The 26041-nt window shown below is 36.3% G+C and overlaps 1 protein-coding gene across 1 annotated transcript in view; it reads left to right on the top strand.

The window, feature by feature from the left end:
- Positions 1–26041, top strand: part of itga10 (integrin, alpha 10) — a 48158-nt gene that overhangs the window by 15778 nt on the left and 6339 nt on the right. Inside the window, exons 8-29 of the mRNA XM_084088312.1 lie at positions 2326–2474; positions 6447–6597; positions 11956–12121; positions 14181–14254; positions 14374–14518; positions 14615–14763; positions 15995–16138; positions 16459–16662; positions 19201–19331; positions 19503–19669; positions 19806–19948; positions 20139–20249; positions 20386–20471; positions 20720–20861; positions 21603–21695; positions 21804–21880; positions 22966–23055; positions 24021–24105; positions 24197–24310; positions 24391–24498; positions 24881–24994; positions 25149–25244. Coding sequence (XP_083944438.1) covers positions 2326–2474; positions 6447–6597; positions 11956–12121; positions 14181–14254; positions 14374–14518; positions 14615–14763; positions 15995–16138; positions 16459–16662; positions 19201–19331; positions 19503–19669; positions 19806–19948; positions 20139–20249; positions 20386–20471; positions 20720–20861; positions 21603–21695; positions 21804–21880; positions 22966–23055; positions 24021–24105; positions 24197–24310; positions 24391–24498; positions 24881–24994; positions 25149–25244 — 2739 coding nt within the window. The remainder of the gene's footprint in view (positions 1–2325; positions 2475–6446; positions 6598–11955; positions 12122–14180; positions 14255–14373; positions 14519–14614; positions 14764–15994; positions 16139–16458; positions 16663–19200; positions 19332–19502; positions 19670–19805; positions 19949–20138; positions 20250–20385; positions 20472–20719; positions 20862–21602; positions 21696–21803; positions 21881–22965; positions 23056–24020; positions 24106–24196; positions 24311–24390; positions 24499–24880; positions 24995–25148; positions 25245–26041) is intronic.

Below are 26041 nucleotides of genomic sequence, written 5' to 3'. Positions count from 1 at the left end.
TCCATAGATCCTCCCCCTAGAAGAAATCTGGGCAGAAGTGGTTGAAAGTGGACAAAAGAGACGGATTAAAACACCAGGTGTAAACGGGAATGTGTCTCCCTTGTCTACTTGTGATCCGATCGACCAAAACACATCTTAATACCAGGTGTAAACAGGGCCTTTGATTTAATCAAGTTCAGAAGAAGATCAGAGCTTGAGTTAACATCTGTTTTGATTGAGCAACTCATCTTAGTGTGACAGTTTGACACATTCTGCAATAATTTTTTTTTTTTTTTTTATGATTTCAAGAATATGTAGCCAAAAGAAAGGCTCCTATGTAAATAGCAGGGAGAAAATATTTGACAGTTAGTAACATCTTCTGTAAAAAAAAACACAATCTGTAATTAAAAACCTTAATTTCACAGTCTTTACAAATGACTGGAAAAATCATTGAAATTCAATGGTCAGAACATGATATGCATAAGCATAGAGCAAAGAGAGTTAACAAAACCTCTACTTTTAAACGATGTGCTTTTAGGTAACAGAGACCTGGCTGAGGTTTTGACAGATGTGTAGAACTGACTTTTAACCTTAAATCCTGTCAACGGCAGCTCTAACACAGATCTAGCTTTGATGCATTTATCCGGGATATGAGCGACTGTGAGTAACAGAACCGCAAGCCAGTCTGCATAGAGAACTGATCCCAAACAGAAAAAGGGGAAAATGGATGACAATGTTAATGTGAATAGACAGAAGTTGTGGTTTCTAGAGGAGAAAGACCGAAGGGACAAAATTAGAAATGTATGAATGTGTACTAGTGGCAGTGTGTGAAACCAGAAAGTAATAAAGAGAAGATAGACTGATGGATGCATGAATACTGTAGTTGGATGGATTGAGAGAGAGACGGATAGATAAATGTGTGTATCTATGTTCCTAGCTTGTATATTTTTTTATGTGAGATATTTAAGGCGGTAGGCAGGCTGGGGGCAACACGAGGTAAAAGGAAATTCCTCTGGTTTGTGGCGCATATCTTGCTCCGGCAGATTTGGGCCTTAATGTTGGTGGGGTGGAGCGCATAGTGGAGATGTTCATCTACATCTCATTCTAGAGTTATCAACTCTGCACAAATTACTGCTGCTGTGTTACTTATAGCAAATTACCTCAAACATCTGCTAGTCTTTTTTTATATATATATATATGTATTTTTTTTTTTTACTTTTTAATAGCAGGGAGCCCATATTGATGATCTTCCTAAAATATAAAGGCAGATAAATACACTACTGTTCGAATGTTTGGGGTCAATAAGATTTTTTCTTTTTTTATTCAGTAAATGACAGTATGACAGTAAAGACATTTATAACGTTACAAAAGGTTTCCTGAAAAAAATATTTCACGGTTTCCACAAAAATATTACACAACTGTTTTCAACATTGATAATCAGAATATTATATCAGCATAAGCAAATCAGCATATTAGAATGATTTCTGAAGGATCATGTGACACTGAAGACTCAAATTCAACTTTACCATCACAGAAATAAATTACATTTAAAATATTAAAATAGACACAGTTTAGAATATAACCAAAGTCATTTAAGACTAGTCATTTCACTCAGCAGAATTTCTTTTTACAAAAGCTGTCACTGGAACGGTACCCTTTAAAAAATTTCTAAAATGTACATTTGAGATACTAATATGCATGCTTTATAGGGGTGTAACAATATATCGTGTCACAATATATCGCAATACAAAAATGCAAGAATATGTATCGTGGATAATGACAATATGTATTGTGATAAATTCACCCAAAATGAAAATTACTGTGTGAGAAAAAATTCACGTTTACAGAGTTTTAGTGTCAGTACTACATTAAACTACTATATATAATGTTGAATATAATGTATAATAATGCAATGGGGGAATATTTGTGTGTCCTGAGAATGCCAAATGTCTTCTGTTAACAGTAAAAAGTGGCCTACATTATTTTAAATATATTTAGTCAGTGACAGAGTGCAAGTATATTCGTCTAAAAAAATGAGCCTATTAATTTACACCCACAATGTAATATAAAATTTAGCATTTTAATCAACAGTACATTTTTTTGTATTTCTAAGCAGATTTACAGCTATATAAGTCTACAGTACCAGTACCTGATCAGACAAATAGATAGCCCTGCCCACAGACTCCCACTATTGGTTGAAACAATGTTACTGTGTCAAGCTGGTCAGGATATTCAAACACAGAAACAGTCCATGTTTAAGCATATTAACTGAGATGGGGAAAAATGTTAACATCAGAAGTGATACTTATCAACTTTAACTTCACTGTTTGTGACTATGGTGTGTAGGTTGGTGTCCTGCAGTACGGGGAGATCTCAGTACATGAGTGGTCTCTCAGGGACTATCAGACAACACCGGATGTGGTTGAAGCCGCCAAGAACATCAGTCGTCAGGAGGGACGGGAGACCCGCACTGCGTACGCCATCCAAATGGCCTGGTATGGCGACCCACTGCTTATTCAAAACAAATGTAGCACAGCCCTCTCTCTCTCTCACTCCTTTTTGAAAGGTATCGCTTTATGTACATTCTGCCCTTTCCCTGATCCCCACCACATCTAGAGATAATGTAATGGGTGTAGCATAGTTGAGTCTGTCTGGTCAATAGTGCCTTTGTTTTTATGTTGATGCTTTTGAAGGTGCCTGCTCAAAACTGTAATTCCATTATTTCCCCGGAGACTTGCATGCATGAGCAAAGATTTGTTTAAAGAGGCTCATATTCATTCTCTGTGTCCCATTCACACTCCTTCCATTCCTGTCATTTCTGCTCCTGTCATTCTTCTTTATTGGCATCCCAATGGCGAATCCCTCCAGCACACACATTCATAACACTAACCATAGTTGGCACTGGTTGACCACAAAAGCAAAAGCTCACAAAATGAAACTCGTCTCAAATTTTTCAGTGACTGCTGGAGAGAAACACTACTGTCTGAAAATGAGATTTGAAAAATCTAGTCTAATTAAAGTCAAGCTATGCATTTTAATAGGACCATTTCATTGAAAACATAATATAACTTGCTTTTTTCGAAAGAGAAAATAAATAGAGGAACCAAATGCAACACCACTTCTAAATCTACAACGCGAAACATACTGCACCACCTGTAGTTTGTAGCCTGATTCGGGAACAAACCACTCTTATGAGTTTGTTCTTTTTAGTGAATTGAAAACAAACAGCGTGACCAGTGTAGTCTGATTCCTGAATGAATCTCTGTTTTGATACTGTTCTTTTTAGTGAATCAAAAATGAACAGTGCGACCAGTGTAGTCTGATTCCTGAATGAATCACTCTTATTAGATGGTTCTTTTTAGTGAATCGAAAATAAAAAGCATGACCACTGATAAGAATGTAAATGTGTACCTTGAAATGCAATTTAAGTCGCTTTGGATAAAAGCCTCTGCCAAATGCATAAATGTAAATGTAATGAATCAAAAACACAGTTTGAACAGTATATTCTGATTTCCGAAACGAATGGCTCTTATAAAGTTGTCCCAAACAGAACACTGTAAAAAGGTGATTTGATTGATTGTAAAAATTAGGTACAATCAACTTGGATATTTAAGTAATTTCAACTTAAATTACATTAAAGATAAATCTTGTATAATTTATTTTAAAAAAGTAAAAAATTGCTTAACCTATTTTGATGAGTTAAAGCAATGTAAAAACATGTCATAACGTATTGATCATATAATTTTTTACAGTGTATATTTATACTTAAGCTACAGTTAAAATGTATGAATGTCTTAAAATGAATGAATTAAACCATATTTTACAGTAATATAGGACAAAAACACTATTCTATACACTATATAAGCAAAATTTCGTGGTCTACAGTACACGACTATTACAGCAATAGCAATAATAATATTAATAATAACAACAATAAACAATTATATTTAAAACAATAAAACAACATTTTATCTATTTTATTTCTCAAACAAATTACTTTTGTGAGCCCTTTCTTTTTAGTAAATCAAACACTCAGTTTAAATGGCTTACAGTGTGTGGTTAGCAATGAAACTGAATAAAAACATGTTGAGGAAATGTTCTAGTCAAAAATCTTTGTCAGTGCTGAACACAGTCCTTCATTTTGTCTTCTCCACTGAAGCTGAAGGGTTTCATGGACCTTTTTTTATTTATAGCAGGTCCTTCAGCTCTTTTACTGTGTGAGGGATTGTTTATGTGTTTGTGGTGTGTGTCTTTGTTTCTACACTATTAAATACTCATTTAAGACTTTCCATTCTCTAGAAGGGACACAAGGGAAGGGTAGTTGAAGTGATAGCAGTAGTTGGGTGAGGTGAGGAAGGTTGTGATAACATTCAGGTTTGCTGATGCAGAGAGAGGAGAGAGCTGGCTCAGCAGAGCCGCAGGTGTGGTCACCATCCAGTAGACTTTGCCTTCGCCCGTGCAGCTGTTCAAACACACATGACCATGTTCAGACATTCACACACACACACACACACACACACACATATGAACGTGAGAGAATTGAAATATAGTAATTAATTCAAACACACAGTAAAATGAAAGAGAGTGTGAGTTAAAGACCACATAAGTCCAGATGTAGCACTCAATAAAAGCGCAGCAGCCTTTAAATAACACCAGCCTCGGCAATTAACAGACTTATTTGCTCAAATCACTTTCCCTGCAACTTTCTTTTTCTTTCTTTCTTTCTTTCTTTCTTTCTTTCTTGCTTTCTTTCTTTCTTGCTTTCTTTCTTTCTTGCTTTCTTTCTTGCTTTCTTTCTTTCTTTCTTTTTTGCTTTGAAAATGAAAATATATGACAGTTTAAATTTACATTAAATGCAATTAGTTTAACAGTTTTTAACCTACTTATGCAGGATTTAAGTACATATTATATTTCAATTCATAATTATTCTCTTTGAAATATTGTTAAATTGTACTGCCAATTGAATGTTACTGACAAGCATTTATGGTAAGCTAAAATCTACTTTAATGTCATTTCTATTGAAACCTGTACGTCATGTATTTAAATATTTTTGTAATAATGAAGTTGCAATTTAGTACATTTAAAATAAATGAACTTTAAATGTTATATTGAATAACACACTACAATAACACAATACTTTCATTTAATTTCATTGATTGAGTGCACATTCAATACAATTGAGCGCACATTTTCATGCTTGTTTTCTTTCTAAATCTGCATTTATAACTCATAAAATCCCAGTCTGAAACATCTGTGTAACAAATTTTTCTAATAATCGAGACTTGTTTCAAGATTTCTGTCCCTCACAACAACTTGTGTATAAATATCGTCTTGAAACAAACATTTTTCTCCACCATTAAAACCTGCCCTCTATTTTTCACATACCACATCAAAACAGTCCCTTGCTCTTTTGTCAGATCTCCTTTTGTCTCTTTGTGTGGAAAATCAGAGAACCATTTTTCGCATGATTTTGATACCATGTCATTCACAGATGATATTTTCAAAAATATTTGTTTTCACTCTTGTTTCCTTCTTTATTACATCTACCATTCCTCTCCTCTCCTCTCCTCTCCTCTCCTCTCCTCTCCTCTCCTCTCCTCTCCTCTCCTCTCCTCTCCTCTCCTCTCCTCTCCTCTCCTCTCCTCTCCTCCTCCACTGGATGTAATTAGGCGGAAGGCTGCTGGTTGTTTTTAAACTCTGCACTCTTGCGGGTAGCCACATAGTTATATTTAGCTAGAGTCTGGACGACCGCCTGAAAATCACTAAGTTGACTAACGCTGGCTGTGCCACGAAACTTACATCTTGAAAAATGCTGGTCACCCTCACACAAGCAGCTCAGAAACCTGCATGTTATATATGCTGCATGTTAGTTTGTGTTTGTGTGAATTTTAATAAGAAATATGGACAGTTTTCAGATAGATATACATCTTCAAATTGAAGGAATTATACAGGGGCCCCTAAAAAGTATTTGGAAACTTAAGCTGCACTTAAAATGTATATTTTGTTATACTGTATAACAAAATATTAAACCATACTACATTTATTTTACTTAAATATAGAACAAACAAACTATTCAAGCAACACTTTTGGGGCCACTGTACATAACTCTAGCTGAATTGTTATTTATTCCTGTGATGGCAAAGCTGAATTTTCAGCATCATTACTCCAGTCTTCAGTGTCACATGATCCTTCAGAAATCATACTAATATGCTGATTTTCTGCTCAAGAAACATTTCTTATTATTATTGGTGATAAAAAGTTGTGCTGCTTAATTTTATTTTATTTTTTCAGAATTCTTTGATAAATAGAAAGTTAAAGCAGCGTTTATTTGAAATAATTGAATTTTGTTTAACATTTCATCAATTTTATGTTTACTGTTTTGATCATTGCTGAAATTTCTTTAAAAACATGTTACTGACCCAAATGCGTGTGTTTAACTGTCCTATCTCTTTCTCACTCACGTCTAGCACGGAGGCCTTCAGTCCAGACAGAGGAGCAAGGGAAGGGGCCACTAAAGTGATGATAGTCGTGACAGATGGAGAGTCCCATGACGGGGAAGACCTTCCTGAGGCTCTGGCTGAATGTGAGAAACGTAACATCACCAGATATGCCATCGCTGTGAGTACAAATACACATTCATACCATAATTAACCCTGACCCCTGATGTAGGCTGGAAAAACCTACAACCCCTCCTAAAAAAAACAGCGAGCATCAGAGTCTATGCCTGAATATCAGATCTCCACTTAAACTGACCATAATTGGCACTGCTCTATTTTCAGTGTCTCTGCTCAGCTCCACCCGGTTCTCTCACTCTCTGTCTGTGCTTGAATGATAAAGCTGTCTTCCCTCATTCTTTAAACAATCATAACCACGTTATTTCTGCTCAGAAATAGACTTAAACGGGGTTCCTTACCATCAGAGGAATGAACCACACCCTAAAACCTCTCCACACTGACACCCTGCCCCTCTGGGCTGGTCAGTAAGCGGACTGCGCCCCTTTACTGCCACCCTAAACCACAATAGCACAAGAAAAAGACAGAGCGAAGCTGCCTCCACCAGAGCCTGGGGTGTCAGTGTAGCCAAAATGGCTTTCTCCCCTTTAGTAATCTATTTATCTATATCTTAAAGAACACAAATACATACTAGCAAACTCAAAGGGTGTGTTTGTTCTCACATTTTTCTGCCTATATTCATGAGCTCACAATCATGAACTGTTAATTATGAACAGTGGGGTCTATTTTGCATTAGTTTCGAATTTATTACATAAACAATATAGTATCTGACTTCTTAGAGGGTCTTAGGGGACATTTAAAATGTACATTTTCTGAAGAAAATGTGAGTGGTGCTTGCCGTGGCAAAACTCGGCACTAGGCAGTTACTAGGGTCTTTTACGTGATTGCTAGAAAGCTAGCTCTCAAGTCTGTGCAATATTCTGATCAGGGGCTGCGCTATGACAGTGTGTGTTGTGACAGATCGCTGTAGCGTCTCAGTTCAAGTGGCATGTGAACCGATCATCTCGTCCTCTTTTACTACTTGTTACAGGACCAAATAAACATGAATGAACATCAGAAGGTATTTTGAAAGATACAGTACAACTTACTGAAATGTATCATGTAATCGCCCAATCCGCTGCGGGAAGAAGTCAATAAAACAGCTTGTAAACTATATGTCAGATGCTACATAATACATATTCAGGCAGATAGCAAAGTTGAAGTATCGTTTTAAAGAGGATATGGAATTGTGAGAAATCAGCCATATTACAAAGTGAAACATGGGTAAGTTTTTAGTCTGGCGAGCCGTGGCATGGTTATGCAATATTTGTAATTTATAATTGTACATAGGTCACATACAGTAAATGTACTTTATTCGCAATGGTAGGTTGTCGATACAGGACTCAGACATTGTGATTTCGCTTAGTAATATAGCGGTTGTCAGCACTCGGGTTTGATCTCGATCCTCTCCTGGTTTGTTTTTGTTTTCATTTTTCCACATGGCAGCTTCTGTTACGACTAGATGCTTAGAAACCAAAAACCAATAGCATGCCTCATATTCACATGCTTTGGACAGTCACGGAAACACCATGCGTGGAATAAACAGTAGTTTCAGCGTTTGAGGGGGGAAATGTCAAACAGTAACAGAAAACGTGATAATTGGAGTGAAAAAGAGACAGTTTCAAGAGGTAACATACGAATACCTAGGATTAATTATTAATCCTGTTAAATTATGAGCAATGTGAAACGTGAATCAAGATAACCCACTAAGTGTGAAAATCACTTTTGTCTGGACACCCGGACACCCCTTTAGACTCAGGGCTGTTGGTGGATCTGACTCGGGACTCTGCGGCCCAAATGTTTGAGTTGATTAAGAAAGCACTGTTGATTTGAATTCCTCACTCTCTGTTGCAGAACCTGACAGTGCTAAAGTCATAGGAGTTTAAAGTGCCTCGCAGGGAGTGGTCCGACAATTTTTTTCTCTCAAATTAAGCCAATTGAATTATTCCTGCCCACTCACACTTTGAGAGTTCCATCCATTATCTACTGTCTGCGCCTGCCACTGGTTCTGGTGTTGAGATATGGCATGTTCATGTTGCTATACGGTTGCTAGGGTGCTTTAAATGGTTGTTAGGGTGTGGCTACACAATTACCATAGTGATACAGATTAGTTTCCAACCAAAACAAAAACCCAACCCCTGTGTCTCTATGATGTTGTGGTACTGCTGTTCTGATATGCTTATTTATGCTGTCGTACAGTTGCTAAGGTGCTGTAAATGGTTGCTAGGGTGTGGATAGACTGTTATCAGGGTGAAACTAATAGACTGGATGTCAGCCTGAATCAAAGAAGCCAATCTCTTGTCTTAATGATAATCTGGTGCTGTAAGTGGTTGCTAAGGCGTGGCTATGAAGTTTAAATGTCACTATTTATTGGCTGCTTGCTAAACCAAGTCTAATGAGCCCACCATCAAGACGCTACAACATCCATGATGTCACAAAAATCTGTCTCAATAAGCCACATGATTTAACATCTTGTTCATTGGTCTACGACAAGCAGTGCGGGACGAGTTACGCGCCAAAGTTTATATGGAAAAAAGACTAATAAGCATATGAGATAGTAGTAGTGATGCTTCATTTTGCAAGCACCACTAATAACATCTACAACACCTATTTTATATAGAGCATATTCACATATTCACATTGACTCAACCATTTGGTGTAGAGTTAACTGCCTGTCTAACCAACTGAGGACGGGTTATTTTAAACTCGCAAACTTGAAAGCAGTCTTTATTTTAGCATTTCTGTTTGGTGTCACTAGTGGTTCAGAAATTAGACACTTTAAAATAGTCTGACAGTGGAACTTATGTTTAACAGATATTGGTTTCCTTTCATCAGGCTGTTCATAATTGCAGTCATATCTTGTAATGTCTGCAGGCAAACAAGTTTATTTTTATTTTTTTTGCTACAATCAGAGATCAGTCCAACAGAACCTATTTTTCACAGAAGGAAAGCTGATAGTTTGGTCTAACTCATGGAGGATTCATGGAGAGCTCTTGCATATTTTAATTGTGGTATTTGTAATAAGACCATGGTAACCACATGTAAAACCATCCATTGCTCATCATTCCCATGCATAGATGTGGCTAAAGTTAAAAAAATAAAAAAAATAAAAATTACATTTGTTATTAAAAAAGAGTAGTTTAGACATTCAGAATGTATAAATAAAAGTACCAATAAATGTTGTTCGGTGTTATTTTAGTATTATTTACTGTATATCATAACAGGCCTATCTATCAATATTTTAAATTAACTTTTTTTCATTCTCATTTTAGTTTAAATTTGAGTAATTGTATGTGCTTTTGTCATTTTTATTAGTTTTTTTATTTCTATTTAGCGTATTTATTTTATTTCAGTTAGTTGCCAACTTTCATTTCTATTTCATTTATTTTATTTCTACTTTATTTCAATTAACAGAAACAAATTCTTAATAGTTTAAGTTAACAACACTGATTCTGTTATTCTTATAATGAATTCCTATTCTCTCATATTCCCTCATTTCCATATTAAATGATAAAATAAAAAAAAATCATATTAATCATATTTAGTAAGCCTTCTAACATTGTCCATTTGGCAGTGCAGGTAGTTGAGTAGTGCTGATTTGCTTTTTGTTTTGCCCATAAGCCACAGTCATTGACAGTAGATAATCAAAAAAGAATGGTGCAATTTTAATCGTTCCCCAGTACAAAATTTAATATAAACCCACTGGATATACAGTGCAGCTAAACCACTTGAAAGAGTCCAAATAATTAAAAACCATAATAGATGTCAGACTGTCTCAAAGTTTTCAATTTAAAACAATTCAACATTTCTACTGTACTCTTGCTCATTGGAACGGAGGAGAGCATGTAAACCTGCTCCTAAATGAGCCCATATTTTTCCTCTCTTACACAAACAGTGCCAGAATGGTGTCTGGATTTGCAGAGTCATCTGGGTAATATGTCTTTTTGCATTTCCTCAGGGGAACTGTGGAATAAAATTATGACAGCTGGTTTTGATGCTCCGCCAGCCAATGCATAGCTTTCATGTTTTGATGTGTTTTATGTTCTCCCTTTCCCCTTTAGAACTAGGGAACGGATGGAAAAGTAAAGCACTCGCGGGAGAGTAGAGAAACAACCTCACTGTATTGGTCGTGTGGCTCAGCCAGGATATGTTTTAGACATTACAGGATAGAGATGCTGGGAATGTGAGCATGGTGGGTGGAAGTTCAGAACAAGATACTAGGAATGTGCAACAATTACCTCGGCAAAATAAAGCAGATTAGTATTAAAATGCAATAAATATTATAGTTTTGATTGCTGAATGATTGCCTATTAACTCAAATACTGTAAACCAAGTACTAGTTGGGACTGGGAACATGCTTGGAAAGTTTCCACCAATTGCTGTCTGATTGTTTTTGAGAGCAGGAATGCACCCCAGCCTCAGATGAGACCCAAATAAAAATCCTCAGATCTCTGTCCAGGGTGCTGAGCCATCATCTCTTGATAGCATGAGCACTCCTCACTTCCAAGGGATCAAGGTTTGGCTGGGTAGCATGGACCAATTCGCCCTTGCTGGTAGATGCTGTAACTGCACCAATTTGTGAGCAAAAAGCGTCCTTCTCTTTTTCGGCCATTTAAATGTAGCTGTGTATTCTGACAAAATATTTTGTACGATATATTTTTTTTTTACCTTTTTGCCTTTATTGGGATGGGTCAGTATAGAGAATTGACAGGAAGCAAAGTGGGAATGAGAAGGGGACAGGATCAGGAAAGGACCACAACTCAGGTCGGCTGAATAGCAACTGAGCTACATGTTATAGCGCTTTCCATGAGGCTGTCGGCACCAACCAATAATATAGTAAATTTGGCGAATTATTGTAGAGGGCTCTTAAAACTTTGCAAACTATAAACTACGAGAGATAAAGTCACATTGATATAAGATATATAAAGTTATTTAGCGATTATATAAAGTTAAAATTGTGAGATATAGTCAACTTTGTGAGATATAAAGCCACACTGAGAGATATAGTCACAATTGTGAGATTATTATCCTTCAGTATCCCAATAGTTCCAGACCTTCCAGCATATCCAACCAATGGTCTTGTTGGGAAAGATATAAGTACATGTCACTGGAGAGTGAACTCATGATCTGGCACCAATGGTTTTCAAGGCTTGTCATTAGTGGTGTGCTGCCAGTGGGTGTGAGTGATATTCTCTCTGTTTCCTCTGTGTAGGTGTTTTGTTTCTAGGATGAGTTTCCTCTGAGTCCTGTATCCCTTCATTAATCGATCTATCAGATCATCTGCTTTCGCCCCAATGGTGTGGAGGAGGTGTTGGCTCTACCGATGAGAAAATCTCTGTTATTATTCCTCTCCCTCTACTATGTGACTTGTCTCAAACATGACTGATTAATTTTCAATAAACGAGTGACTCTCTCTCTTCCACAGGTATTAGGTCACTACATCCGCAGACAGCAGGATCCAGAGACCTTTATCAATGAGATTAAGTACATTGCCAGTGACCCAGATGAGAAATACTTCTTCAATGTGACGGATGAAGCTGCACTAAATGACATTGTAGATGCATTGGGAGATCGCATTTTTAGTCTAGAGGGTAAGAACGTTCATTCTCAATGGCCAGAGAGAAAAAAATAATGGATATCCTTCCCTTGAAGAGCAACACTCGTGGTAAGCTGTTTAGTTTCTAAAAAAATAGCAATGTGTTTCGGCTAAAGAGCCTTCCTTAGGGTATACAACAGACAAAATACATGAACATTTTAGGAAAACATCTCCATATTAAGTTACTCACAAGCTCCACTCAAGACTTCACACTAAATGGTTAAAAAGGTTAATTATGAAATGAAACAATCACCCAATCAGTTAATGAAATCAACAGATTTAATCAATCAGTGTGACATCTTGAGTGGAGCTTGTCAGCTGTTGTTAATTTTCTTTGTATGAGTTACTTAATATGGAGATGTTTTCCTAAAATGCTCATGTATTGTGTCTGTTCTATACCTTGAGGAAGAATCTTAAGCTGAAATGCGTTGTTGTTTTTTAAAAACTATTAAAATTCCCCTTACCACGAGTGTCCCCTTTGTACATTTATATTGTCTGCTTCCACGCACCCTGTGAGCTGGTAAAGTGAGCCAGATCTAACCTTACAAGTACTTCCCTTGAAGAGCAACAGTGGTTCTTTGACCTAAAAAGAATAGAAATATCAGATTTTCTTTTCATTAAGGATGTTGATGTTATTTTTTCAACATATTTAGACACGTTTACCACACTTGACAATGTATGCAAGTACACAAGCGGCATTTATTTAATTCATACATTTTATGTGTGTCCTAAGTCCCCAAATACTTTTGGGGCTATTGTATAACATCTGATAGCAGAACTGATATTTACCATGGTCCAATTTTTTTAGACCATTTATTTTTTTCATTTAGACATAAAGTGCCTATGAACCTTGTATTATATGAATGAATATGTTGCGAGATATTTTACCAAAAAATGTAATGTAATAGGTGACATAGACATCACAAAAAATAGGGAAAAAGACAGGACAAGATGTCTTTTCATAAAAATAATTTTCATAAGAACAGGGTGTGATGCTCGTGCCATCTAGATTCTGATGAAAGCCATGCAGGAAGAAGGGTGGAAGGGAGGAGACAAATGACCTTAAGGTTAGCACAGCTGTGCATCCACAGGACACATAGGTTAGATGAACAGGAAGAAATATGATTAGCCAAGGCTATGCACTAACTAGAATTCACATTGCAAGTAGGCCTATATTGTACATTCAAATATCTTGTACTGCCATCCTGTATTGATAATGTTTACCTTAGCAATCCTTAGCTATGTTTTAGACATTTTTAAGACGAGTTTCCCAGTGTACTCTTTTCTTGAACTTTTCTTGTCCAGTTCAACAGATTTGTGCACAATTACAGATTTTTTGTAATGTTTTTGAAAGAAGACTCTTAAGCCCGGGACACACCAAGCCGACTGTGTTGTCGCCTCTCGTCGGCTGCGTCTCGGCCAAAAAGCGCGCTTGAACACACTCATTCTATGCTGAACACCCAATCAGAGTGCTCTCTCTCACCAACGGCCCGGCACTGATTCAACATGCTGAATCGTCCCAAGAAAACATTGACTGCGTCCGACTAGAGCCAACGGTGCGGAACACACCGGAAAAACTAAGCTGACTGACGCTCAAAAAACAGCCCGACATTGCCCAAACGCCGACCGTCGACTTGGTGTGTCCCGGCCTTTATACTCACCAAGCTGCATTTATTTAATGAAAAATACCATAAAAACAGTAATAATGTGAAATAGATTACAATTTAAAATTACTAGTTTCTGTTTTAATATAATTTCAAATGCAATTTATTCTTGTGATGAAAAAGCTGCCAGGTAGATTTCACTGTCACATGATCCTTCAGAAATCATAATATGCCGACTTGCTGCTCAAGAAACATTTCTGATTATTATCAATGTTGAAAACAGTTTTGCTGCTTAATATTTTTGTGGAAACTGATACATTTTACACGATTCTTTGACGAATAGAAAGTTCAAAAGAACAGCATTTATTTGAAAGAAAACTTTTGATCAATTTAATGCTTCCTATTAATTTACAGTGTGTAATTCAATGATAACGTGTTGTGCTGTTACAGGGACCCTGGGATACAATGAAAGTGCTTTTCTCATGGAGATGTCTCAGATTGGTTTTTCAACACACATTTTGGATGTGAGTCTAAATAAACTTTACGTCCACGTGTACTTAAGCCTATTCAAATATTTGAAATGACAAACTGAGTATAGAACATGCAATCATGCTATAATGTGCTATATAATTTTGGACTGTAGGATGGCATCTTGTTTGGCATGGTGGGAGCATATGACTGGGAGGGAGGCGTCCTCAAGGAGAGCAAAGAAGGGCAGATTAGGCCCTCACGAGAGGCCTTCGAGAAAGAGTTCCCACTGGAGCTGAAGAACCATGCAGCCTACCTAGGTAATGTTTCATAAAAACAACCACCAAATAATCAATCCTTCAAGTTTTTTTAATATTTAGTGATGGTCTGATTCTCTGTATGTACATCTGTTGCAGGTTACACTGTGTCATCGGTGGTTGTAGGTGACTGGACGAGGTTGTATGTTGCTGGTGCGCCCAGATTCAAGCACAAAGGAAAGGTCATCTTGTTTGACCTCACCTCTGAAGGCGATGTCATAATCACACAGGCATTAAATGGAGAACAGGTGGCGATCTCTCCTTCATCGCTCTATTTATTTACACTGACACCCTCCCCCTTGACACACATTGTCTCTGGTACAGCACAGAATAGATCTCTATCAAACCCTTGCGTGAAGTCCAATTCTTTGAGTTTTGCAATATCCTTCTTTTCTTAGTTGATCTTTAATTGCTTTTCCTCTCTCTGTCCTTCTTCTTTTACACCACATTCCAGCTCTCTCACAATTAATGAGTTTATTTTTATATTAAAGAAAAGCAAACGGGTTTCATTTTCTCAGGCCGCTCCTAAAATCAAAGTGATTCTCAGAACAAAATCCAGAGTCAGGGTTCCCACAGTCATGGAAAACCTGGATAAATCAGGGGACTTTTAAATTGGGTTTCTAAGGCCTGGAAAAGTCACAGAAATTAATAAAATCTTAAACATTTCTATAATAAATATATTTTGTCTAAAATATTTCATCAGCCAGATACTGCTTTTGTTTAGAGCTTTTGTAGAGTAAAACTTGCTTGCAAACTTTGATTTGTGAAAGAGCTGTTGTTGTTGAGTTGGTTCTTTTCGCTGTATAATTCAAATGGGTTCACATATTAGTTTGAATGATTAATTTAGCGAGTCAATGACAAATTATGAATATTAGGGATGCACAATTTATTTGTGCATATTCCTATTTTTCATTTTCTATCTATCTATTGTGAATATCTACCAGACAATGGGAATTTTAAAAGGAAATTGAAATTATAATGCTGAAATATTACAATTTGAAGTAAATGTTTTTTTATTTGTATATATTTAAATATATTCTATTCTATTTAAAATTTAATTTATTCCAGTGATGGCAAAGTTACATTTTCAGCATCATTACTCCAGTATTCAGTGTCACATGATCCTTAGGAAATCATTCTAATATGCTGATTTGTTGCTCAATAAACATTTCAAATTATTATAAGTGTTGAAAACAATATTTTTGTGTAAACTATGATATGTTTTCCGGATTCTTTGATGAATAGAAAGTTCAAAAGAACAACATTTATTTGTAATAGAAATCTATGCACTCAACCCAAACTTTGAACAGTGTATATATTTCAATATATGTAATTTATCACTTATCGGCCATAACATCAAAATAATTACTGCCTTATTATATCCACCAGAGTTTTAATATCGGTGTATCCCTAATGAAAATACATTCAAGAAGTGTGGAAATCTTCAGATTGCCTAACATATTTTCTCTCTCTGTCCAGATTGGATCATATTTTGGCAGTGAGGTGTGCGTGGTGGATGTGGATCAGGATGGAATAACAGATATCCTGCTTATAGCTGCTCCAATGTTCCTGGGAGCAGGAAACAAAGAAACAGGCAAAGTCTATATCTACTGTCTGGATGGGGTGAGAATCACAGTGGCAGTACTGTTTGTGTGATTTATATGTGAATGTGAGAGACATACAGTGTGAAAAAATAAACATCAAGGGTATTGTCATGATCCCAGCCTGTGTTCCCCTGGTCTTGGGGGAACACAGGCTGGGATCATGACAGATATTCACCAGGGCAAATCCCCTTCATGATAAACAATTTATTCCTCTTTTTAGTCTTAAACTTATAGCCTTTCAGTTATAAAAGTCTAAATATTATAAATAAAGTGACTGTCTAGATTGAATGCTATATCTGTAACTCTCACTCTGTCTCACTATCTGCCTCTCTCTACCAGGATGGTTTTGCACCTAACGGGACGCTGCATTCTCAGCAGAAGGCACAGGATGCACGCTTTGGTTATGCTATGGCCGTAGCCACTGACTTAAACCATGATGGATACTCTGACCTGCTCGTGGGAGCTCCGCTAGAGGATGACCACCAGGGAGCTCTTTACATCTACCATGGCGACGAATACTACATCATACCACAGTACAAACAAGTAAATATACCACTATTTCATGTGTACAGCCAAATACGTCCACTGAGACCAGGTAATCTGGAAATTATATTTTTTCCCTCCTAAATAAACAAAGTTTAAGGGCCAGATTTACTAAACAGGGCAAATTAGCGTGAAAGCATAATTCCCAAAAAGCGCAGATGGGATTGGAAAGTTCTGTGCGTGATCTACTAACGACCAGAGTGCGAATTACCCCACCATAATTGGGGGGTACTGCCCCTTCACTTCTTCTATGACCATCATGGTCCACTACCATATCAATCCCCACCATGATCGCCAAGTGCAACATGTGTTGTGCAACACACATACAAGGTCTAAACATGCGACAAACTGATAATCAGTAGGCTACATAATATCTCATTGTTATTATATATCCAAAAGAGAACTGTTTTGATCAACTCCCAAAAGTTAGAAGTTAAGTGCACTGAAATACCATTCTAATTACTAGTAAAAGTAATACCTTTACAAGAAGCCTATTGCCTATTTCAGGGTTTTCCCTGCCTCAAAATGAGGCGGAGGTGGTAAAATCATAATAATGTATTTTAATAATAAGATAATTAAATTTGTATTTTTTTGTAGATCATCATATAGCCTAATGTGTTTCCCACATTTTTTTGTTGGTGGAGCTTGGTATCTCTAGGGGTGTCCGGGGGCATGCCCCCCCCGGAAGAAAAATTTGTACATTTTAAAGATAAATTCATTAATCTGGTGCACTTTCAGTCACCCAAATCCACTATTAAAATTAAATAATCCACCCGCAAACCACCCATATTCTTTGATTTAGATATCTGCATCTGATCATCACATTGCAATTATTCAAATTCTTAGTGTTAAGCATGATAATATGGTAACATATCACACTGAAGTAGGCTGATTTAAAATTAACATTTATTTAAAATAAAAGTTCTCCTTTTGGCAAAATTACATTTCCTTAATAGCCTAAACAGAGGCTTTACTCTCTTCAAGCTTAAATTGTCAATGTTTCATTACATCACTGTTTGAAAACACTCAGAATAATTTTTTGTACCTTTATAAAGGGCATTTTCCCCTAATTTTATTAAATGTATGCTCCATCTTTCATTTCAAATTCTTAAATTTGATAAATATATTCAATTAAAATTAGACTGTTACCAGAGTTATTAGACTAGGCTGTTACCAATAAAATTAAATAATTTACACTGAAAAATTATAACTGTATTAAATTAGATTATTTTAAATATTTTTGAATATACAAATAAGGAATGTTGAAAAGAATGATACTTTATGAAACTAGCGTTTTGTCATTCAGCGTTGACACTTGCTTGGGAAGTTGAAGTCGTTCTCTATCTCCGTTGCTTCTAGCCACGGTGGTTAAAAATGGTACGGTCCACAATAGGGGTGTCTGAAATCGCTTTACATTAAAATGTTCCTACAGTGAAAATTGGAGTTGACTTGTATTGTAACTGTAATTATATTTTTTCACAATATCAGAAAAATTATCTGACCCCCCCAAAACTGATATTTCTGTCCCTTTGGGGGTATAGTACCCCCCAGTACCCCCTGTAATTCGAACTATGCTAACGACGCGCAAATTAAAGAACACTGACGCAGCTGGATCATTTCCATAATAACCAACGCAATCTACCAGTTAGCGTCTGGTTTAAGACCTGCTTTTTTTGGGTGGTAAATAATGGCGCAAACACCAGTACATTGACGAGCGCAAACCTTAGTAAATCACCTTGCATGATTCATTTAAATACTCTCCTCCCATGAATTTTGCTCCTGAAAGGGAAACTCCTACTTATTGCAGGATTGCATATGCAATAAGATCAACTGCAAAAATAACTATGTCCACGCCTTTTCAGCACTAATTTTTCACTGCGTGTCCTGACAGTAGTTTTTTAACGCCAAAAAAGGGGTTTGCACTGGCATAAGCTGTTTGTAAATCTGGCCCTTAATAAATAAAATGAAAAAAAAATAAAAATAATAATAGACTTGATTTTTCAAATGACCTCTGCAATGAAATTGTTCTGATAAGCATTTAATTTGAAATTAAAAATTTTATTGTGAGAATGTATACTAACGTTCAAAAGTTTATTTGTTATTTAATTATATTTAATCAAAAATATTTTATGAAGAAATATTATGTTTTCAGTTGAATTTTCATTAATCCAGTCTTCAGTGTCACATGATCCTTCAAAAATCATTGTAATATGATGATTTGCTGCTCAAGAAACATTTCTGATTATTATCAATGTTGAAAACAGTTGTGCTGCCTGACTTGTGGAAACTGTGATACATTTTTGTGGGGATTGTTTGATGAATAGAAAGTTCAAAATATCTTTTAAACATTTTTTAACATTATAAATGTCTTTACTGTCTCTTCTGATCAATTTAATGCGTCCTTGCTAAAAAAAAAATTTGTGACCAATTTTTTTTGAGTGGTAGTGTTAATCTAGTGACCACTTTTATTAGTGGTCTTAGACTTTTAGACCACATATTACTTCACACACTAATAAATCCCTCTTTTTCTCTCTGTAGCGTATCCCAGGCTCCTCTCTCTCTGCAGGGCTGCAGTATTTTGGCCGTAGCTTGAGCGCTCTGCTGGATCTGGATGGGGATGAGTTACTGGATCTTGCTGTGGGAGCACAGGGCACTGCCGTCCTGCTGAAGTACTCTATGCCTCATTACAATCTGGTGTTTTTATGCATCGTCTAAATGCTGCCGTCATACAAGTCAACAATTCGTCACATTAAATTGTGTCAAACAGTAGTAAAGTCAGGTCTGATTATGACCCGTGGTGACAACTTGCTCTCCTCCCGACCTCTGTCTGTACTCTACAGATCTCGCAGTATAGTGCAGATCAACGTCAGCCTGTCCTTCCAGCCGCACTCCATAAATGTGATCCAGAAGAACTGCCACAGGGCTGGCCGAGACTCCGCATGCCTTAACGCCACGGTTTGCTTCCTGGCCCTGTCTCGCTCTCCTGGCTCTTATGGCACATATTTTGGTAAAGTGTCATGTAACCTTTTTTATTTTTCATTTTACTCTTTCATTGCTGTACTAAATTCCGCTTATGTACAGCAGCTCTATTAATAGCAACTCTGATACACTTCCTAAAGTACCACATCTGCTTATTTGTGTAGATATGCAGATGGGGGCCATGCTGGATGACAGAAAGATCTCGGCTCGTGCTCTATTCGACTACAACTCCCAGCGGCAGACCCTTATGGGCGTCAGTGTTCGTGTGGGGCAGACCATGTGCTACACACTACCATTTCATGTCTTTGTAAGTTCAAATGTCTTTCAAAAATCAATAAAGCAAAGGATAATGCCCAATTAGCTGGTCGATATCACAAAAAGGGGGTTGTTTTGCTCTAATGGTTGGCTCACTGTGCATTATCCTTCTCATTACATGACTACATACTGATTGTTTTGAAGGAAAATTGTTTTTCTCTCTCTTTCACACTTACATCTAGGATACAGCTGATTACATCCGACCAATCAGCTTCACTTTGCGCTTCAAAATCAATGACACAGAGAGCGGCCCGGTATTGGACGAAGGCTGGCCAACAACATTCAAGAAGTCTGTGAGTGCTATTAAAAAGCACTATTCCTTTTGGAAAATTGGAATATAAATGAATGTTGCATGTACAGTGTGGATTAAGGTTTTTCCCTTCATACAGCTGGTTTTCAACAGACATTTTTGATCTTTTTTACCTTTAGATCCCATTCTTTAAAGACTGTGGGGAGGATGATGTATGTGTTACTGATCTGGTTTTACAGGCCCATATGGACATTTCCGGAACAAGGTAACAGAGAAATTGTCCTCCTGCTGTTGGCATGTATGGAATAAGGACAACTAAAGTCATGGGATTCACAACTGCTGTGACTATGACTATACATTTGAACATACTGGCAGAACTAGTTAGTTCAATCCCTAGTGCTATGGTATTTATTATAAAAAGTTTAGAGTAGCTGACTACTAAACCTGAAACGGTGATTGAAATAGCATGTGTTGTGCATGTAACTTCAATGTTGCTCTTATCTGTTCTTGTAGGCAACAACCCTATGTTATACGCAGTCCCCGGCGTCGGCTTGCAGTAGAAGTGCAGCTCCAAAACCGACTGGAAAATGCTTATAACACTAGTCTCACTCTTCATTACTCCAAAAACCTGCATTTCAGCAGCCTGAGTATACGGGTACCAACATGATCTCTCCTCTTAAAACATAAAAGCTTATTTATAGGACAATTATTTATCATTTACTAATAAAGATTATAATTATGTATACAAAATATACATTGACGTTCAATAGTTTGGGAATCAGAAAGTTGTTTGAAAGAAATTAATACTTTTATTCAGCAAGGATGCATTGAATTGATCAAAAGTGAGAATAAAGACATTTATAATGTTACAAAAGATTTCTGTTTCAACTAAATGCTGTGCATTTATTTAAGAATCTTGGAAAAATGGATCACGGTTTCTACAAAAATATTAAGCAGCACAACTGTTTTTAATTTTGAAAATGTTTTCAAAGTGGAAATGTTTATTGAGCTGCAAATTCGCATATTAGAATGAAGGATCATGTGACACTGAAGACTGTAGTAATGATGCTGGAAATTCAGCTTTGCAATCACAGGAATAAATTACATTTTACAATATATTAAAATAGAAAACAGTCATTTTAAATTTTAATGTATCATATGTAATATTACTGTTTTTACTGTATTTTCAATCAAAAAGTTGCAGCCCTGGTGAGCATAAGAGACTTCTTTAAAAAAACATGAAACTATCCCAAACTTTTGAATGGTACTAGTGTAATTATTTAAACAAAATATTTCTAGTTATACATATCATTTATACAAAAGTACAGTATATTCTCATAAACTGCATTTTGTCTGGCCTCTTCATTTCTCTTTCTGCCTCATTCTCTCTCTGTAGGAAGACGCCCAGTTTAAGATTGAATGCACGGCTCTAAGCTCCAACAGTCACTCCTGTAATGTCAGTTACCCAGTGTTCCGCTCTCACACGAAGGTAAGGCTGTGGAAGAAGAAAGGTTTGTCGTCACGCTTCATTACAACAGTCACTGAGCCGTTTTGGTTCATTGACCAGTGTTTCTCCCAACTGCCTCGTTTTTCTCAGGTGAACTTCATGTTGGAATTTGAGTTCAGTTGTACGTCTCTCATCAGTAAGGTCCAGATGAAGCTCGTTGCTTCCAGGTACACACAAACACACACAACTTAAACCATTAGCAAATGGTACTATCCAGGGATGTCATGCACATATCAGGGTTCCCACGGGTCCTTGAAATCCTTGGAAGTTTGTGAATCTGAACATTTTTTTTTTTGAAAATGAACATACATAGATAGCCTACAGGTACTTGAAAGTTTTCTCGAAAAAAAAAAAATCCATATTAATCCATCTGGTTCGTTACGTTAACGTGTTTCCCGCGTGAGGTACTTTGTGTTGTACGTTGCCATGACACTCACGCGCGCTCGAAACTACTACATGGTACCTCAACGGTTCACAGACAGACACACCGTGAAACATTGCAAAAATAGGCTGAAACCGCAGAAACGTGATGCCTGGAAAATGCAAATTTCAAGATATTTACCTCACCAAAGAAGATTACAAAGGCTTGCCACCCGTCCCGTAAAATACGGAATCATCCCGACTTTAAAGGTAAAATTATGTATTTTACATAGACCCACACATTCATTTGCGGGTGATTGCATGTTAGCGTCTTTGTTTCCATAGCGACGGAGTCTAGAGAACATGAGCAACAATGTATCTTACAAGGTAACACGATGTAACCTTCCTCTCAGTTGAAATGTGTCCCCACATTAAGTCCTTGAATTTGAGGGTATTGGACCTGGAAAGTCTTTGAAAGGTCCTTGAATTTGAAGTTAACCAAGGTGTGGGAACCCTGACATATGTTTTTGAGGGGGGCACCAGGGTGGTCCTGGCTCTCTTGGTGCCCTAGACAGAATAAGACATGACCAAAGAAAAAGAAAAACATGCTGATTGGGCAGCACTCCTACTTATGTGTAAGTTTAGCTTACAAATCAAGGAGAATTTTTGTATTATATAATTTGACAGTCACTAATCACCATGCGTTTTATCTAGCACAAGTGTGCAACTTAATTATCAAAGACATTTTTGGCATGACACTTCTGTGCCATTCTGCACACAATGCACCAATATCTGTGTACAATATTTGAAAATACACATTCAAAGATGTAAATAAAGGTATCTGTTGAAATGTTAAGATGAATACTGAATGTGTATCTGTGTGTTGCCACAGTGACAGTGTGGAGAATGAAGGCACATTGTCGGACAACCGTGTGCAGTTACAGAGTATTGTACAGTATGAGCCTGATCTCTTCATCACAAGGTAATGTGAACTTTGAGACTCTTAAAGATTTTAGTGTTTGTCTTCAATAGTATAGTTATAGGAGCACACATCTTTAATAATATCAATAATAATTATTATAATAATATTTTGTATTACTATTGTTATTATTATTGTTCAAGTTCACATTAGTTGGTGACAATTAAGAAAGGCCATCAGAGATGTTATTATTATTATGGAAAAATACAGTAATAAATAATATAAAATAAATATAATACATCATTTTAACAACAAAAAGGTTTTGTTAGTATTAGCATTATTGTTATTATTATTATTATTATTATATTAGAACAAAAATAATGAAAATACTACAACAAGAACTATTACTATTACTACTACTACTAATAATATTATTTTATGTATTTATATTTAAATATTATTATATTTCTTATTATTATTATTATATAATTCTAACGAAAGTTTAGTTAGTATTAGCATTATTTTTATTATTATTATACTAAAACAAAAATTATAATGAAACTGCTACTACTACTACTATTATTATTATTATATTACAAATTATTATTATTATTATTAATTTTATTATTATTATAACAAAAAGTATTGTTGGTATTACTATTATTTTTGTTATTATTATACATTTTATAAAAACTATTGCTAATATTGGTATTATTTTTGTTATTATAATTTTTGGTTAAAAAAAATTAAAAAATACCACCACTACAACAACTACTACTACTGCTACTACTAATAATAGTCATATTTATAATAATAATAATAATAATAATAATAATACTTTTATTATATTATTATTATTATTATTATAACAAAACAATAATGAAAATACTATTACTACTACATGTTATTTCCTTTATATATATTTACCAACATCACCTTTTACACCTAATTACAACCTCAAAACTGTATGCATGTTCAATGTACGGCATCCATATGTGGTGGTCTTATTTCGGCTCGATTCACTACAGTGACTCCAACCTGAACCGCTATGAGGTCCATCCAACCAGGACAGTGTCAGAGGGGACAGGACCCGAGTTCTTCACACAATTCAGGGTGGGTGAAACTAAACCTGAGAGGCTCACCAGCCTCTGTTTAAAATCAAACCAGAAAGCTCCTGACTACATGTGAGTATGTTTGTTATCAGGTGCAGAATCTGGGCTGTTACGCCGTCAGTAACGTGGAGCTGAGCGTCAACTTGCCCTCCGTGGCTTCAGGAGACAGAGTGTTCGCCACTGTGGTTGATGCATTCTCTCATAATGTTAGTGTCTCACCGCAAGTCTTTCTGTAATTCTTATACACCTTTGTGTGCTTGATGTTTTTGTCTGCTTTTATTTGTAGGCTTCAGGTGTGAACTGCAGTGTAGTCAGTGATCTTTCACAGTTGAAGTCCAGTCAGAGAGATGTACGTCCACTTCACCCGGAAGACATGAAGAAAACTGAGCTATTGGTGAGAATACAGACACTATGTTCGCACACAGTATGGTTATGAAAGAAATTGAAAACCTGATAACTGAATTTAACTCCCAAGTTTTCAAGACTTACAACCGAATTTTGCGAGCGAGTTCAGTTGGATTAAGTTCACTACGGCCTACGTTACTGTACTGTATGTCTTAACGGTATGGTATTTTTCATTAATTTATTTATTTGTATCTTATTTTTACTATTTCTTTTTGCATTTTTTATACTTTCTCTGTAAACATTTCCACAGACCCCCTATTAATTCTTTGCAGACCCTGAATTGAAACCCCTGATCTAAAGTACAATGGCCGAAACCATCATAAGAAGATGCATGAAATGTTCCCTAAAAATAATTTTGTTTTCGTTTATAGAATTGCACTTCTTCATGGTGTGTGGAGGTCGTGTGTCACATCCAGCAGCTACTGAAGGGAGAGACAGCCTTGATCCGCATCACCAGGAGAATACACGACAACTTCTTCAGACAGGTGACATCTCTCACACTTACGGTATTCACACACACTTTAGTATGTGCTGGCAGATGGTTTCAAAGGTCAGTAGAAAGACATAACACACAGAATATGCACTGAGATCTGTTTGTGTGTCAGTCTCTAACCTCTAACTCCTGTGTGCTTCTGGCAGGCCAAGTTTAAAGCAGTAACAATAGTGGGCTCTTACCAGCTGTCTGCTCGGGAGTCCAATCTGATTACAATGGGAAATGCTGCCCTCGTGAGGGAGGTGAGAGAACTGACGGGACATAAACACAAATCATTCACTAAAAAAAAAGTGTAGGATTTACATGATTTAATCAACATGAATCAGTTAAGTTAAACAAACATAATTATATGCTAACTTATATAACTTATGTATATATATATATAGGATAACTTGCTAAAAGATATCTACCTGCCAAAGGAGGCTGTCTTGTGTTGAGATTAATAACTGTAAAAACTCAAGACAGAAATTTGTTCTATGTATGATGATATAGTTAAAGCACTGGTTGATTCAAGTGATCTCTCAGAAAGATTAAAAACCAAAAAGAAAGTGAAACCAGGTTGGATATAAGCCCGATATAAGTACGCTGTACGTTTTATTAGTAAAAATGAGAGAGCTATGAGGGCTGATTCAATGGCCAGGAAACTTTTTTGTAACAACACGCATGACTTCTGGAAGGAAGTGAAAGGCATGACTGCCAGTTAAATGTCACTACCATCCCAGCAAGCAATTTTGCGTTTAAAACACGTATAATAGCTGTCCAAACACAGCCCAGACGTCTAGGCTAAAACAAGGCAGAATTTGGGCTGTCAGTGAAAATTGAATAGACGTCTAAACCAGAGCCCAAGAATAGACTAGTCATCAATTAGATAAAGAAAGTTGAGTGAAGAAATTTAACCAAACACCTTGTAATCACTGTTTACTTTGCTTACATGATGGAATATCATACATCTCGCAAGAAAAACGACATAAACCAAATTTAAGGTTATTTTGGCTAGAAGTATGTTACTCATAGCTGGACTATATCGGGTCTATAGTTA

The sequence above is a fragment of the Abramis brama genome (genome assembly GCF_963993115.1).
Source record: "Abramis brama genome assembly, chromosome: 17".
NCBI lineage: Eukaryota > Metazoa > Chordata > Actinopteri > Cypriniformes > Leuciscidae > Abramis > Abramis brama.
Note: the sequence above shows the minus strand (reverse complement) of the source record. Positions and strands in the feature narration are given on the sequence as shown.